The sequence below is a fragment of the Pithys albifrons genome, chromosome 10, assembly GCF_047495875.1.
Source record: "Pithys albifrons albifrons isolate INPA30051 chromosome 10, PitAlb_v1, whole genome shotgun sequence".
Lineage (NCBI taxonomy): Eukaryota > Metazoa > Chordata > Aves > Passeriformes > Thamnophilidae > Pithys > Pithys albifrons.
In genome coordinates this window covers 1,605,503-1,618,113 of record NC_092467.1, presented here as the reverse complement: position 1 = coordinate 1,618,113, position 12,611 = coordinate 1,605,503, and the positions used below count along the sequence as shown (strand labels likewise).

Below are 12,611 nucleotides of genomic sequence, written 5' to 3'. Positions count from 1 at the left end.
AACCCTGCCTTGTTTATTCATGGGATCCCCTCTTTGACCCCTTATACATGCCAGATGTATATGAAAGTAAGTATGCCACAATTTTTAGTCCCTCCTGGTGTGTACAACTCCCTAATATAACAAATATAACCCCTATTGACCGAAAAAACTTAATGTGGGCATGGTCTGTACAACAATTTCTTAAATCCAAATTTAAAGAACCCAAATTCACTGTGTCTCAAGTAGAAGACAGTCCTCTATTCAATTGCTCAAAGGTTATAACATGCAAAGAAGGACCAGGAGATCCCCCAGAAACCTGGTTTATGCTTAGAATTAGAACATTAATAAGAGACATGTGTACTTGTTGGAGATACCCCTCTAAAGGCTGGAAAAATCAGGATGAATCCTGTAACTCAACCTCCAAATATCTCCTTAATCACTGTGGTATTCCCTATACTCACTACCCAATCCACGGCACTCCCATAAATACTAAACCTAAAATCACCATCCTTGATCATGTGGACAATACTGATTGTAAAACTGCAAAATATATAGCCCCTCTGGGAATGGCCTGGGGGTGCTCTGATGGAAAGTTTTATTCACATTTGTCACTACAGCAGCATGCTGGGCTTAGGTGTGGACCGGGAATTCCCTCTCTCTGCCCCAGACGTGTCTTTACTTTTGCTAAAGAGTTTAAAGAACGTCACCAACGCAGTGTTATTCCCTCTCCAAAAGCAACACAAAGACCACAATGGGCAATTAAAGGAATTGACTTTCCAGATTATTATACAACTGGACAAAAAGCCTCCCTTTTTCTTGAAAATTTCTTTACCCCCTTTGTCACCTTAAAAAGACACCAATTTATATTAGAAGATATTACCTGGCAATTAAGTGTTTTAAGCAATTGGACACAGCATGCTTTTGGAGAATTAAACACTCAAGTCCAGCAAACTTCTAAGATGACATTGCAAAACCGATTAGCATTAGATACATTACTGTTAAAAGAACAAGGTGTATGTGGAATGTTAAATTTGTCAGAAACTGAATGCTGTATAACAATTTATAATGCTTCAACCTCCATTGAAGAAGCACGAGCCACAATGAGAGAAATAAGTAATCACACTAGAAATTTGTTTTATGCAATGCAACCGCATGAAGTGTTTAGTGAATCGTGGTTTACTAACATCCTGGACTCTTTTGGACTCACGGGATGGGGAAAATGGATCATACAATTTGGAATAGCAATTGTCATTGGAATTGTATTCTTAATTATTGGCATTGGCCTAGTTAAATGCATGATCAATCGTTTGCTTATTTCATTCTCTCCCTCTGTCCGCTATATTCATATTACCACCACTGAGGAAAGCTACATTGATGTGCCGAAGAACAATGTCGAATCAACGGGGTGGAATATGTAGCGGGTAAACAAGTCAAAAATATGTTTCTCCATTGTTTTCTGCCTCTCAATACATTCTGCTAACATTGCCATGTCAGCTTTAGTGGAAAAGCTTTCTCAAGGAAATACTTCCTGCCAGAAAATCCTGCTTTTGTGATCAGTTTCCCACATCTGGACCTGACTACGTGCCAAAAAACATGTGTAGAGATTAAGAAAGCATTATAAAAACCTGAAGATGAATTCAGAAGTTGGAGGAACAAGAGACAAGGAGAAAACTAGGAAGCCTCGCCTAGTCTTCGGATCTCTCCTCTCAGCTCGTCTTACCTTTCTTCCAACACCACCAGCTGTCATCTGCCTCGAAGGAGAGACTGCTTGTCAGCCTGGAGAGAGGGCATCGGCCTAAGAGCGAGACTGCTTGCCAGCTTGAATAGTCTGTGACTGTCTGTGGAGGTATATCCTTTCTCTGAATTTTTCTCTTACAGGCTAAAATAAAGCACCCTCTTTTGCAGCTACTCCAGAAGCCGGTCCGGTCGTGAGGGGAAATAACTGCATTTTGCATTTTAAAGACTCACAATCCTCTTGCAGCCAAGAGATAACATCGTGACAGAAACAGAGAGAACATCTGCATCTCCCCCCCCTTCCTCTCAGTTACATCGATGAGGCACTCAAGTAGTTTTTCATGGTGGTATCTTTTCTCTGCTTCTATAAATAATCTTAAGCATTTTTCCTAACTTTTCTTATTTTTCCTCTTTTCCTTTTGCATCTCTCTCGCAATCAATTAATAAAAATCAGTTTTTGGTATTTACAGATAACTTGTTTGAGTTTTAATTTTGCTCAAGAGAATGATTCGAACTTGTAGTTCAATCTGCATAAAAACTTAAGCAGATCTGAACGTCACATGTACCATTGCAACTTCTGTGAGGATAACTTGATACTCCTCATTTCACTCCCAGCAATCTTCTCTCAGGAACCAAAGGGACACTGGGACTGCAGAAACTCATGGAATAAAGAGGTCACTGTGACAATTTAGGTCCTTATGTAGCCAAAGGAACCCTGGGACACTGTGGAATGCCTTGGAACTAAGGGACCATTCTGACACTTGGGAACCTCATGGAATCAACGTTCCATTGTGACCCTGCAGGACCTCATGGACTCCAAGGAACCCTGGGACACTGCATAAATTCACGGAATCAAGGGGCCATGATGACACCGCAGGGTCTCATGGATTCAAAGGAATCCTGGAATATTTAGGAATCTGATGTAATCATCATGCAACTGTAACACTGCAGAAACTCATGGAACCCAGGGGCAATTTTGACCTTTCAGGGCCTCATGGAACAAAAGGGACCCTGAGACACTGTGGAAACTCATGGAAACAAGGGGCCATTGGGACACTGCAGGGCCTGAAGGAACCAAAGGTATCCTGGGACACTGCAGAGCTCACAGAACCAAAGGGTTCATTGTGACTTGTGGGGCCTCTTGGAACCAAAGAAGCCCTGAGACAATTTTTAACTTCCTAGAATCAAGAGATCATTGTCACACTGTGGAACCTCAGGGAACCAGGATGTCACCTGGACACTGCAGGGCCTCATGGAACCAAAGGAATCGTGGGACACTAAGGAACATTATGGAAATATTTTGGGTCTGGCCGAGGTGGAGCTCATTTCCCTGCAGCAGTTTTGCACTGGGATGTGGAAAGGTGCTGAGAACACACCAATGTTTTGGCTACTGCTGAGCAGAGCTGGCACAGCCCCAGCACTGCAACATTCCTTCCCCAGGTGAGGACAAGATCTTGGGAAGGGACAGAGCCAGGCCAGCTGAGCCAGAGTGACCAGAGGAATATTCCAGACCATGGGATGTCACCTCAGATATAAAAGCTGAGGAAAGGAGGAGGAAGGGGTGACATTCATTGTTTATAATATTTTCCTGCTGAGCAGCTGCTCCGTGTGCTGAAGCCTGGCTTGCTGGGACATGGCCAGACACCACTGCTGATGGGAAGTAGAGAATAAATCTTGTCATTTTCCTCTTAGTTTGTGTGCAAACTTTGGCTTTTGATTTAGTAAAGTGCCTTATCCCAACCCACCAGTCATTTTCCACCTTATTCTCTCTCCCCTGTCCATCTGGGAAGGGCAGTGATAGAGCGGCTTGATGGGCAGCCTCTAATTCTCCCCATTCTCATTTTGCTTTTCTTAAAGATGGGCTTGTCATCTGCCTTTTCCAAGGACCCCAGAACCTCTCAGATTGCTCTGGCCCTTTTGAGAGCACAGCCCAGAATCCCAGACAAGGGTGATGCAGCAGTTCAGGAGCACTTGCAATGAACTGTCCAAGACCACTGAGATGAATCTCACCGGGCCAGTGGAGTTTGTTCCTGGAGTCACTCACAGAAATGTCAAGGTACAGCAAAGCATCCACCTCTGAACTGGGATTGTGGGATTCTCATGCACCCAGGGGTGATCAGAGAGCCTTTCCCTTTTACACCCATGGGGAGATCATTGCAGGAGTCACAGTCTCTCCCTGGGCTCTCACTGCCACTGCTGGGGGCTGGAGCCACCTCAGCCCTGTGGGGTGTCACCTGCTCTGCCCCTCTCTGAGATGCCCCACAGCCTGAGGGATGGACACAGGGGGAGCTCTGTGCTCAGAAGCACATCCCAGTGCTGCATCCTGGGGGTTTTCCAGGGGATGTGGGGCCCAGAGTGAAGTGACCTCGAGACACTGTGTGTCCCACAGCCCTTCCCAGCACCTCCAGGATTAGCTGATGGTCTTTGTGTTCTCTTGGGTTCATCTCCCACACACACTGTGCATGCTGAAGTCTCCTCTGCACAATTGCAGCATGGCCTTGTGAGCTGCTCATTTGGTGTCCTCATGGAGGGACAAACAACCTGTCAGTGGTGGGTGAGAAGCCAGGGCTGGGAATGGTGTTTGCAGGGGGTTATCTGTGACAATTGCTCTGGGGCCCCATGCCCAGGGTGTCCAGGAAACAAAGACTAAGCCCAGACCCTGCTCTGCTGGTCCTTCAGGTGTGTCCCTGGAGGCCTGGCTGTGGAAGGGACACTGCTGTGCCCTCTCCTGCTCTCACACACTTTGGCTCTTCACTGTGCTTTTCTGCAACAGGACAGTTTCCTGGGTCTTGACAGCCTGTGAGAAGACACCAGTTCCTTACAGCCCCAGGGCTTGTCACCTCCTCACCCACTCCATAGAGCTGTGGAGGTGGCCTACTGCTCTCCTGCACTCCCCATTCCACACCCCACATCACTCTGCTCCAGGAGCATCCTGTGAGGAACCAGAGATGGGTGGCAGGGCTTGGCTGTCCTGCTTGGCAAAGTCCATCAGGCACTTTCACAGCCACATTCCACAGTCCATTTTCCACCTTTTTTAGAGGTTTTTTCAGTTTTCAAATCTTCAGTTCAGGAATTCACTGCCAGAGTGCTCATTAACATTCAAAACATCCTAACAAGACAAGTCTCTGGGAATACTTTAATATTAAGTCTTCAATTCTTTTGTGTTTCATTCGACAGATACCAGAAGTGTATTCAAAGTGAGTGTACTACAGTGACAAAAAAATGAAGAAATATAACTTTTTGTCCCATATCTTTTTTTTCCCCTGTTTATACACTGAGAGCAGCAAACCCTAATTGATATTGTCCCTGAGTACCTTAGATGGTCTCCTTGTCTGCTCTGTGATGGCATCTTAACACGACAAGCCCCTGGGAATAATTAACTTTTAAATTTTCAAATCTTCTGTGGTCAATTACACAGATCTCAGAAATGCATTCAAAGTGAATATCTTATACTATTAAAAAAACACAAGTGAAAATATGTCTTTTTGTGGCCTGTTTATTTTTGCCTCTTTATACATTATTATCAGCAATTCCTTATTGATATTGATCCTGAGCATCTCCCAATTCAGTGTGAATAGATATGAAAATCAAGACCCTTTTTGTCTCACAATCAATCAGACTTTATCCCTAATCCCCACCTCAACCTTTCCCTCATCACACCCCTGGCACTCAAAGCAGCCTTGTGAAATCTGAGCTTCCCCCACTAAAGGCTGGACCTGCAGGTTTCAGCTCCTTGGCACCAACTCCCACCTGCTTTACTGGAGAAAGAGCTGCAGAAGACACACAGGGATGTTCATTTATTGTCAGCAAACAAAACCAAAGGAAGGCACAGCTCAATAAAAAGTAAAAGTCCTTCCTCTGCTGCATATTAACTCTACATTGCATCCCCTGAAGTCCACTTGCCACAAAGGGTAGCCTTAGATCAATGACAAACACTTTCTGTGACAAGCCCAGATCCCAAGGTCCCCACAAACATTCCCTGTCCCCAATTCTGCCCATATTTGCTCTTCACACACAGAAAGTCGAACTCGGAGGTCACAAGATCCCATGGTGCATAGAGGGAAGGAAAAGAGAAAGTGAATGAAATTATCTATTGTACAGAGCTAAATAAGCACTTACCCCAATATTCTGGGGCCACAGGAACTTTATCAAACACTCTCTGCAACATCTGTTCACTGGGGAAAAATCTGTCTGGATGGCCAAGCCCAAGGTGTGGTGGGGAATGGAGTTACACCCAGGGGTGTTCCCAGGGATCAGTATTGGGGTCAGCTCAGTTAAACACCTTTATCAATGATCTGGATGAGGGGATTAAATACACCCTGAGTCAGTTTGCAGATGACACCAGGCTGGAGATCAGAAAGAGCAGGAAGGGCAGGAAGGCTCTTCAGAGGAGTCTGGACAGGCTGGATTGATGGGCCCAGGCCAACTGGATGAGGTTCAACAAGGCCAAGTGCTGAGTCCTGCCCTGGGGTCACAACCACCCCAAATCCCTGGCCATGCCCTGCAACTGATCCCTACAGCCTGTTTTGTGTCCTTAATCTGTCATTGCCAAGAATTTTTTAAGACAAGGAATCTTCATGCTCTGAGTAAGGAGGGAGATCAAAGTGCCAATAGAAGGGAATCACAACTCAACAGATTTGTATTTTGGAGGGCCAGGAACTGGTGAGATTTAGAGCCACAGAAAGTTTCTCTTCATGGCTAAAACACAAAATTTAAACAGGATACAATTTCTAAACTCCACAGCTCTTTGTGCAGCTTTCCTCAGCCACAGCAACCAGGATAAGCCACGTCCTTGCTGTGCTGGTCCCACAGCCCAGGGTGCTCCTGGCCTCCCTTGCTGCCAGGGCACACGGCTGCCTCCTGCCCAGCTCCTGCCCACCCACAGCTGCCTTACAGGGCTGCTCCCAGCCAGGCAGCTCCCAGCCTGTGCCATGGCCTGGGACAGTGCCCTGCAGGGGCACACACTGCCATGTGTCCCTCTGGCATTGCAGGAGGTTCCTGCCAAGACGGGCTCTCCTCCTCCCTGAAGCTTTCCCTGAGCACAGAGGTCTGAGAGACCTTTCCAGTGAAGACTCAGACAGAGAAGCCATGGAGTCCCTCAGCCCCACAGCAGTGTCTGCTGGAATTAAATCCCCCTCCCCATTCCACAGCAGCCCTGCATTTCCCTCCTTCAGCCTTGGTCTCCAGCACAGCCACTGAGGCTCTTTTGGCTCTTGACTTTTCCTGCAGCCACCAACTCCAGGGGAGCTTTGCCTTTCCCACAGTCCCACGTGCACAGCACAGGCCATGCCCAGGAATTCCTTGTCTGTGCCTGGCCTTGCTGTCACTCCCTGGCAGAGGTTCCATGGCCCCTTTGTTCCCCACTGCCCCACAGCTGGTCCCACAGCCCTCTGTGCAGCCTCATCCCAGGGCAGGAGCATCCAGGGTGGGGAATGGCCCCTCTGATGGGATGCCCAGGGCAGTCCCTGGGCTTAGTCACCCGATGGCCATCCTGTTCCACACCTCTCCCAGCCCCTGGAGAGGCTGTGTCACCTGTGGGGCCTCACAGACAGCCCTGCTCAGGCTCTGCTGGGTTCTGGGCCAGGAGAGGGGCTGGGCAGGGCTGGCCATTGCCCTGGGACAGCCCCTGAGCCAGCAAGAGGGGGGAGGTGGGCACAGCCAAACCCACCCATAACCCTGGGCTGAGCAGCCAGAGCTGGAAATGGCTGGAGAGAGAGGCTGGGGCGTGTCAAGTGTCCTGGGCAACCTTCCTGGTCTGCCCCTGCCACCAAGTGCACACACCAGCCTCCTCTTTCTGCCACTTCATGTTTTCCATCCTTTCCACAGGCCCTGGCTCTGCACCACAACCCTTGGGCTGAGTCCTCCCCCTGCATGGTCACACAGTGGGAGATTGCTTTGCCAGAGGACAAGGGGCAGCACAAAAGATACAGACTCTAACTTTAAAGAATAACTGTATTAATTTACTATAAAAATCAGTGCAAACCAGCAAAGATTTACAAAAGAAGCAGAGAATTATGAAAGGAGAAGCTCAGCAATGCACCTAATCATTACTACAGAGTGTCCATAGTGATTAAGAAAGATACATCCCCAGTTCCCCCGTTAATACATTCCCATCATCCAGACCCGCACAGAGCTGTGGTTACAGAGAAGAGTCGGAGAGCCACTCCCGGGAACTGGGAAATCCCACTTGGTGCATCCACTCCTGGGTGAGCTCTCCATCTTTGCTGTGAAAAGGGCACAATTTTATATTTTAAACAAACAAGCTTATATCACTTATGCAGTGTGGAAAAAAACTGGCTTTCTTCTCTCCTTGTTTTTCACCCAAAGCCTGGCCAAGGCTTCAGAGGAAAATCAGGGAGTCAGTTTGGACCATTTGCTGTCAGTTGAGCCCAGCCATCTCTGCCATGGCCTTGACCTGTCTCTAACAGAAAGACAGATCTATTCATATCTCATCAAAGAACAGATACTAATCTTCCCTAATAAGTGAATACCAATGCATCTCACTAACAAGCACAGATGTTTACACAGGTGTAGCCTTATGTATTTCACTGAGGATATACAGGCTTTGGCTAATAAGCAGACACAAGGCTAAATATAACATTAGGTTTGAATGTTCATCTCAGTATCACCTCTGGCTCAGGGCCTGTTGTTCAGGCCTCAGCACTTCAGAGATACATGGATGGTTTTCTCTCCCATGTCCATTCCAGCCCAGTCCAGCTCCCTCCAAGCTCTCCCACCTGCCCTGGGCTCTCCCCAACACCAAGGGCCTCTCCCAGCACACCCCAGGTGGGTCTGGCCCCACAGTCATGCTCAGGGCAGGGTGCTCTGGGCAGTGGCATCACAGCCCAGCCCCTGGGAAGGCACAGCAGCATCTGGAGCTCAGAGAGGGCTCAGCCCCACCAGTGGTGAATGATTGGCAAGAGGAACAGGAGGCACCTGTGTGCCCTGCTCTCCTCTGCAGGAGATCTTGAGAGCTCTCAGCCCCTTCCTGCCATCCCATCTCCCCAGGATAGAACAAAATCCCCAACCCTTGTGGCCCTCAAGAGCTTTTCCTGCTCCAGGCACAGGGTGCATCCTAAGGCTCAGGCAGCTAGAAAGCTGTTCTCATTTCCAGTTCAGTCCTGCTCTGTTAAGGATAGTAAAAACAATAACAAAAAAGTTGATACATGTTCATTTATTTCACTTAAATAGAAAGTGAGACTCCTTGTATACAGAAAGGGTCTTGGTTACACAGGAAGGAGGGATCATTAAGTTGGAGGGGATGAAGCACTTCAGTGAAGACAACAACATCAGAAAGGGAAAAATTAAAAAAAAAAAAAAGAGAGAGAGAGCCTTGTCCTGCAGTGACACACACTGGGGGCTACTGACAGAGGAAATCAAGCAGTCTGGCGGTTCACTTGGTTGGATGACAGCTGCCCACCAAGCTGTTCTGACAACTCTCCATTCCCAGACCGACATGAGAGAGAAAATAATTCATAAAATGACTCATGGGCTCATATAAGACAGGTTACTGTAGCAAAAGTAGAAGTTTGCATGCCCAAACAGAGAGAAAATCCATATTCTCTGTTTCCCATTAGCAGTGTCCAGCACTTCCTGGGAAGCAGGGCTTCAGGATATGAGGTGATTGTTTAGGAAGGCAAACACTGTAAATAATGAAAGTCCACCCCTTCTTTCCTTAGCTTTTATTCCTCAAATGATGTCATATGGTCCAGAATATCCCTTTGGCTAATTTGAGTTATCTGTCCTAGATACGTCTCCTTCCCAGCCTCCTGATGGTGGAAATGTTAAAGGGACAGTGCTGGTGCTGTGCAAGCTCTGCTGAGCAGCACCAGAAACACTGGTGTGTTATAAACACCTTTCCAGCTCCTAAGGCAAAGTACAGAACTCTGAATGCTACTGTGGGAAATGGAAAACACTGTAAGGCATCCAGTCATTACCTCCCTGAGAGCTACCTTAAACTCCTGGTTCCTCAGGCTGTAGATGAGGAGGTTGAGGGCTGGAGGAACCACCGAATACAGAACTGACAGGGCCAGATCCAGAGATGGGGAGGAGATGGAGGGAGGCTTCAGGTAGGCAAATATGCCCGTGCTGAGAAACAGGGAGACCACGGCCAGGTGAGGGAGGCACATGGAAAAGGCTTTGTGTTGTCCCTGCTCAGAGGGGATCCTCAGCACAGCCCTGAAGATCTGCACATAGGAGAAAACTATGAAAATGAAACATCCCACAAATGGAAAAGCACTAACCATGATGAGCCCAAGCTCCCTGAGGTAGGAGTGTGAGCAGGAGAGCTTGAGGATCTGTGGGATTTCACAGAAGAACTGGCCCAGGGCATTGCCCTGGCACAGAGGCAGGGAAAATGTATTGACTGTGTGCAGCAGAGCATTGAGAAAGCCACTGGCCCAGGCAGCTGCTGCCATGTGGGCACAAGCTCTGCTGCCCAGGAGGGTCCCGTAGTGCAGGGGTTTGCAGATGGCAACGTAGCGGTTGTAGCACATGATGGTGAGGAGGGAAAACTCTGTTGAGATGAAGAACAGAAACAAAAACACCTGAGCAGCACATCCCATGTAGGAGATGGTTGTGGTGTCCCAGAGGGAGTTGTGCATGGCTTTGGGGACAGTGGTGCAGATGCAGCCCAGGTCTGTGAGGGACAGGTTGAGCAGGAAGAAGTGCATGGGGGTGTGCAGGTGGTGGTCGCAGGCTACGGCGCTGATGATGAGGCCGTTGCCCAGGAGGGCAGCCAGGGAGATGCCCAGGAAGAGCCACAAGTGCAGGAGCTGCAGCTGCCACGTGTCTGCCAATGGCAGGAGGAGGAAGTGGCTGATGGAGCTGCTGTTGGACATTTGCTACTTCTTGGCATGGAGCCTGTTCAAACACAGGAAAGGAAGGGGAAAAATTAAAACAGATTCCTTTTAAAAAAGCCACTCTGTTTTTACATAGAAATCTCCTCTAACAGAGATTTAATTCCCTTCTCTGGTTTCTACTGGCTGAGGATGGTGTGAGGAGTAGGAGCTCTGGCCACGTGCTGCCAAGCACTCAGCTTTTCCTTGCTGCACTGGGGACATGGAGGTGGTTTGTGGCAGCATTGACAATCACAATGGGTGTTGCATGTAAAACACCTGTAGTGGAAAATTCAGCCTCTGCTCCCATGACTTGGAAGACTTTGGGCTGCAGAAGACAGGCTTTAGTCTGATTTTAATGTATTCCACCTTAACATCTCTTGATTGTTCCTTTTTGGAGTAAAAATTCCTCCCAGGAGCAGCAGGGAGCTGTCCAGTGGCATCTCTGGCTATGGAGACTCTGATGGCAACATAAGAATGGCCCTGAGGAGGCTGCAAAAGGGACACTGACACTGTCTGTACGACATGGTGTGTTGATGACTGACATTTCTCACTCTATTCTTCTCTAAAAGGAATAAATTTGAAGTTTCCTGAACTTAGACAATTTTTAAGGCTTATGTCCCAGTCTTAATACTCAGGAGAGAAGGTTGAAAGAATATGGTCCTTCTCTTAGAGTTAGTCCCTGACCTGCTGCACTTCTCAAAAAGATCCCTGGGAAATGTTCTGTAAGATAAAGAGCTGTGAGCAGCCCTCACCCCTGCAACCTGCTCTCCAAAGGTGAAAGACCCTTCCCCCCCATATTAGTCTTTACTTATTCCATGCAGCCCTTCTCCCCCAGCCCTGTGAGCAGCTCCCCAGGCCGGCTGAGAGCTGACCCTGTCAGGCAGCAGAGTCCCTGCCCCAGCACAGCACCCTGGGCTGCAGGACCCTGCTCTGCCCCACAGCCCTGGGCACCCCTGGCTGCACCACCCGGCTCCACAGCTATTCCAAAGTGTCCAGCAACAGACCCCTCCTCACACATCCCATCAGCTGGGGCTGGGCCAGCTTTAGGAGATGCCTCCAGGAGCTGCCCCTGCATTGCCCTGCACCCACAGACTCACCGTGTCCCGCACTGCAAAGATTTCTCCTCCATGAGCTCTGAGTCATCCTCCCAATGCTGAGCCCCTTTAAGCTCTGTCTGTGCCATGCTGGTGCCCCTGAGCTGCCCTGGCAGTGCCCTGAGCCCTGCTGGGCTGTGCACAGGAGCTGCTCCTGGGCAGAGCTGTGTCTCTGCAGCGCTGCCCGCTTGCCAGGAGCTCCCTGTGTGCCAGGAGCCCGGCCCAGCTCAGCAGCACAGCAACAGCCCAGGGCATTTAATGGCCCTCTGGGGGGGTTTGGTGCTGAGTCCCTGAACATCAGACCATGAGGACACTGTGGAACCGCATGGAATGAACAGCCCAGTGTGACACTGCAGAGTCTTATTGATACAATAGATTCATTGTCACTCTGTGGAACTTCATGGAATCAAGAGGTCATTTAAGGAATTATAGAGGGGTGATTGGATCACTTTTCCTCACAGGTTTTAATGATGGCAAATCAGATCCACTTACATAAATTGTATTATATATTATGATAAATGAGCAGACAGAACAGTAGACAAGTGAACAGATATTTTCTTAAATATTTAATACACTGTGGAAAAGCTAAAGCCTCCTAGTAGAGTATATTATAGCATAAAATAGTGCAGTGCACTGTATCAAAACAATTATTTTAATGCAGTTGGTCAAAAGCAGCAAAAAGAAACAGTCATTAAAAAGGGACTGATGTAACTCTCACACAACTAAAGAGGGCAGATCTCTCTCCTTCCCTTAACCCCTGGGCAGTGATTATGAAGAGCCATCCCTGCTTCATGGGAGAAGCTCCACATGCTTCAAGGCAGTCTGTGGAAGGATCTGCCATATGGAAGTTGGACTGAGCTTTTATAGTTACACTGTCAAGGATTGCTAGTCACAAATTTCCAGGCCAGTGAGCTGCTTCTCTGTCAGATCCTGTTCCAAAAAGCAGGATGGGCATTTGCAGTTT

The 12,611-nt window shown here is 48.2% G+C and overlaps 1 protein-coding gene across 1 annotated transcript; it reads right to left on the bottom strand.

Annotated features, from left to right (window-relative positions):
* Nucleotides 1-7,255: 7,255 nt before the first annotated feature.
* LOC139676549 (olfactory receptor 14A16-like) lies at nucleotides 7,256-10,553 on the bottom strand. The gene is made up of 2 exons (XM_071565623.1): nucleotides 9,630-10,553; nucleotides 7,256-7,339 (listed from the first exon to the last, which is right to left on the bottom strand). Exons 1-2 carry the CDS (start codon nucleotides 10,551-10,553, stop codon nucleotides 7,256-7,258), a joined length of 1,008 nt encoding a protein of 335 aa, XP_071421724.1.
* Nucleotides 10,554-12,611: the final 2,058 nt, after the last annotated feature.

Excerpts from the sequence above, each read along its gene's own strand:
- LOC139676549 (XM_071565623.1), bottom strand. The coding sequence starts at position 10,553 with ATGTCCAACAGCAGCTCCATCAGCCACTTCCTCCTCCTGCCATTGGCA. Across the intron at positions 7,340-9,629 it reads TAATGACTGGATGCCTTACA|GGGCTGTCCCAGGGCAATGG; the intron begins GTGTTTTCCATT and ends TTGCTGGCTCAG.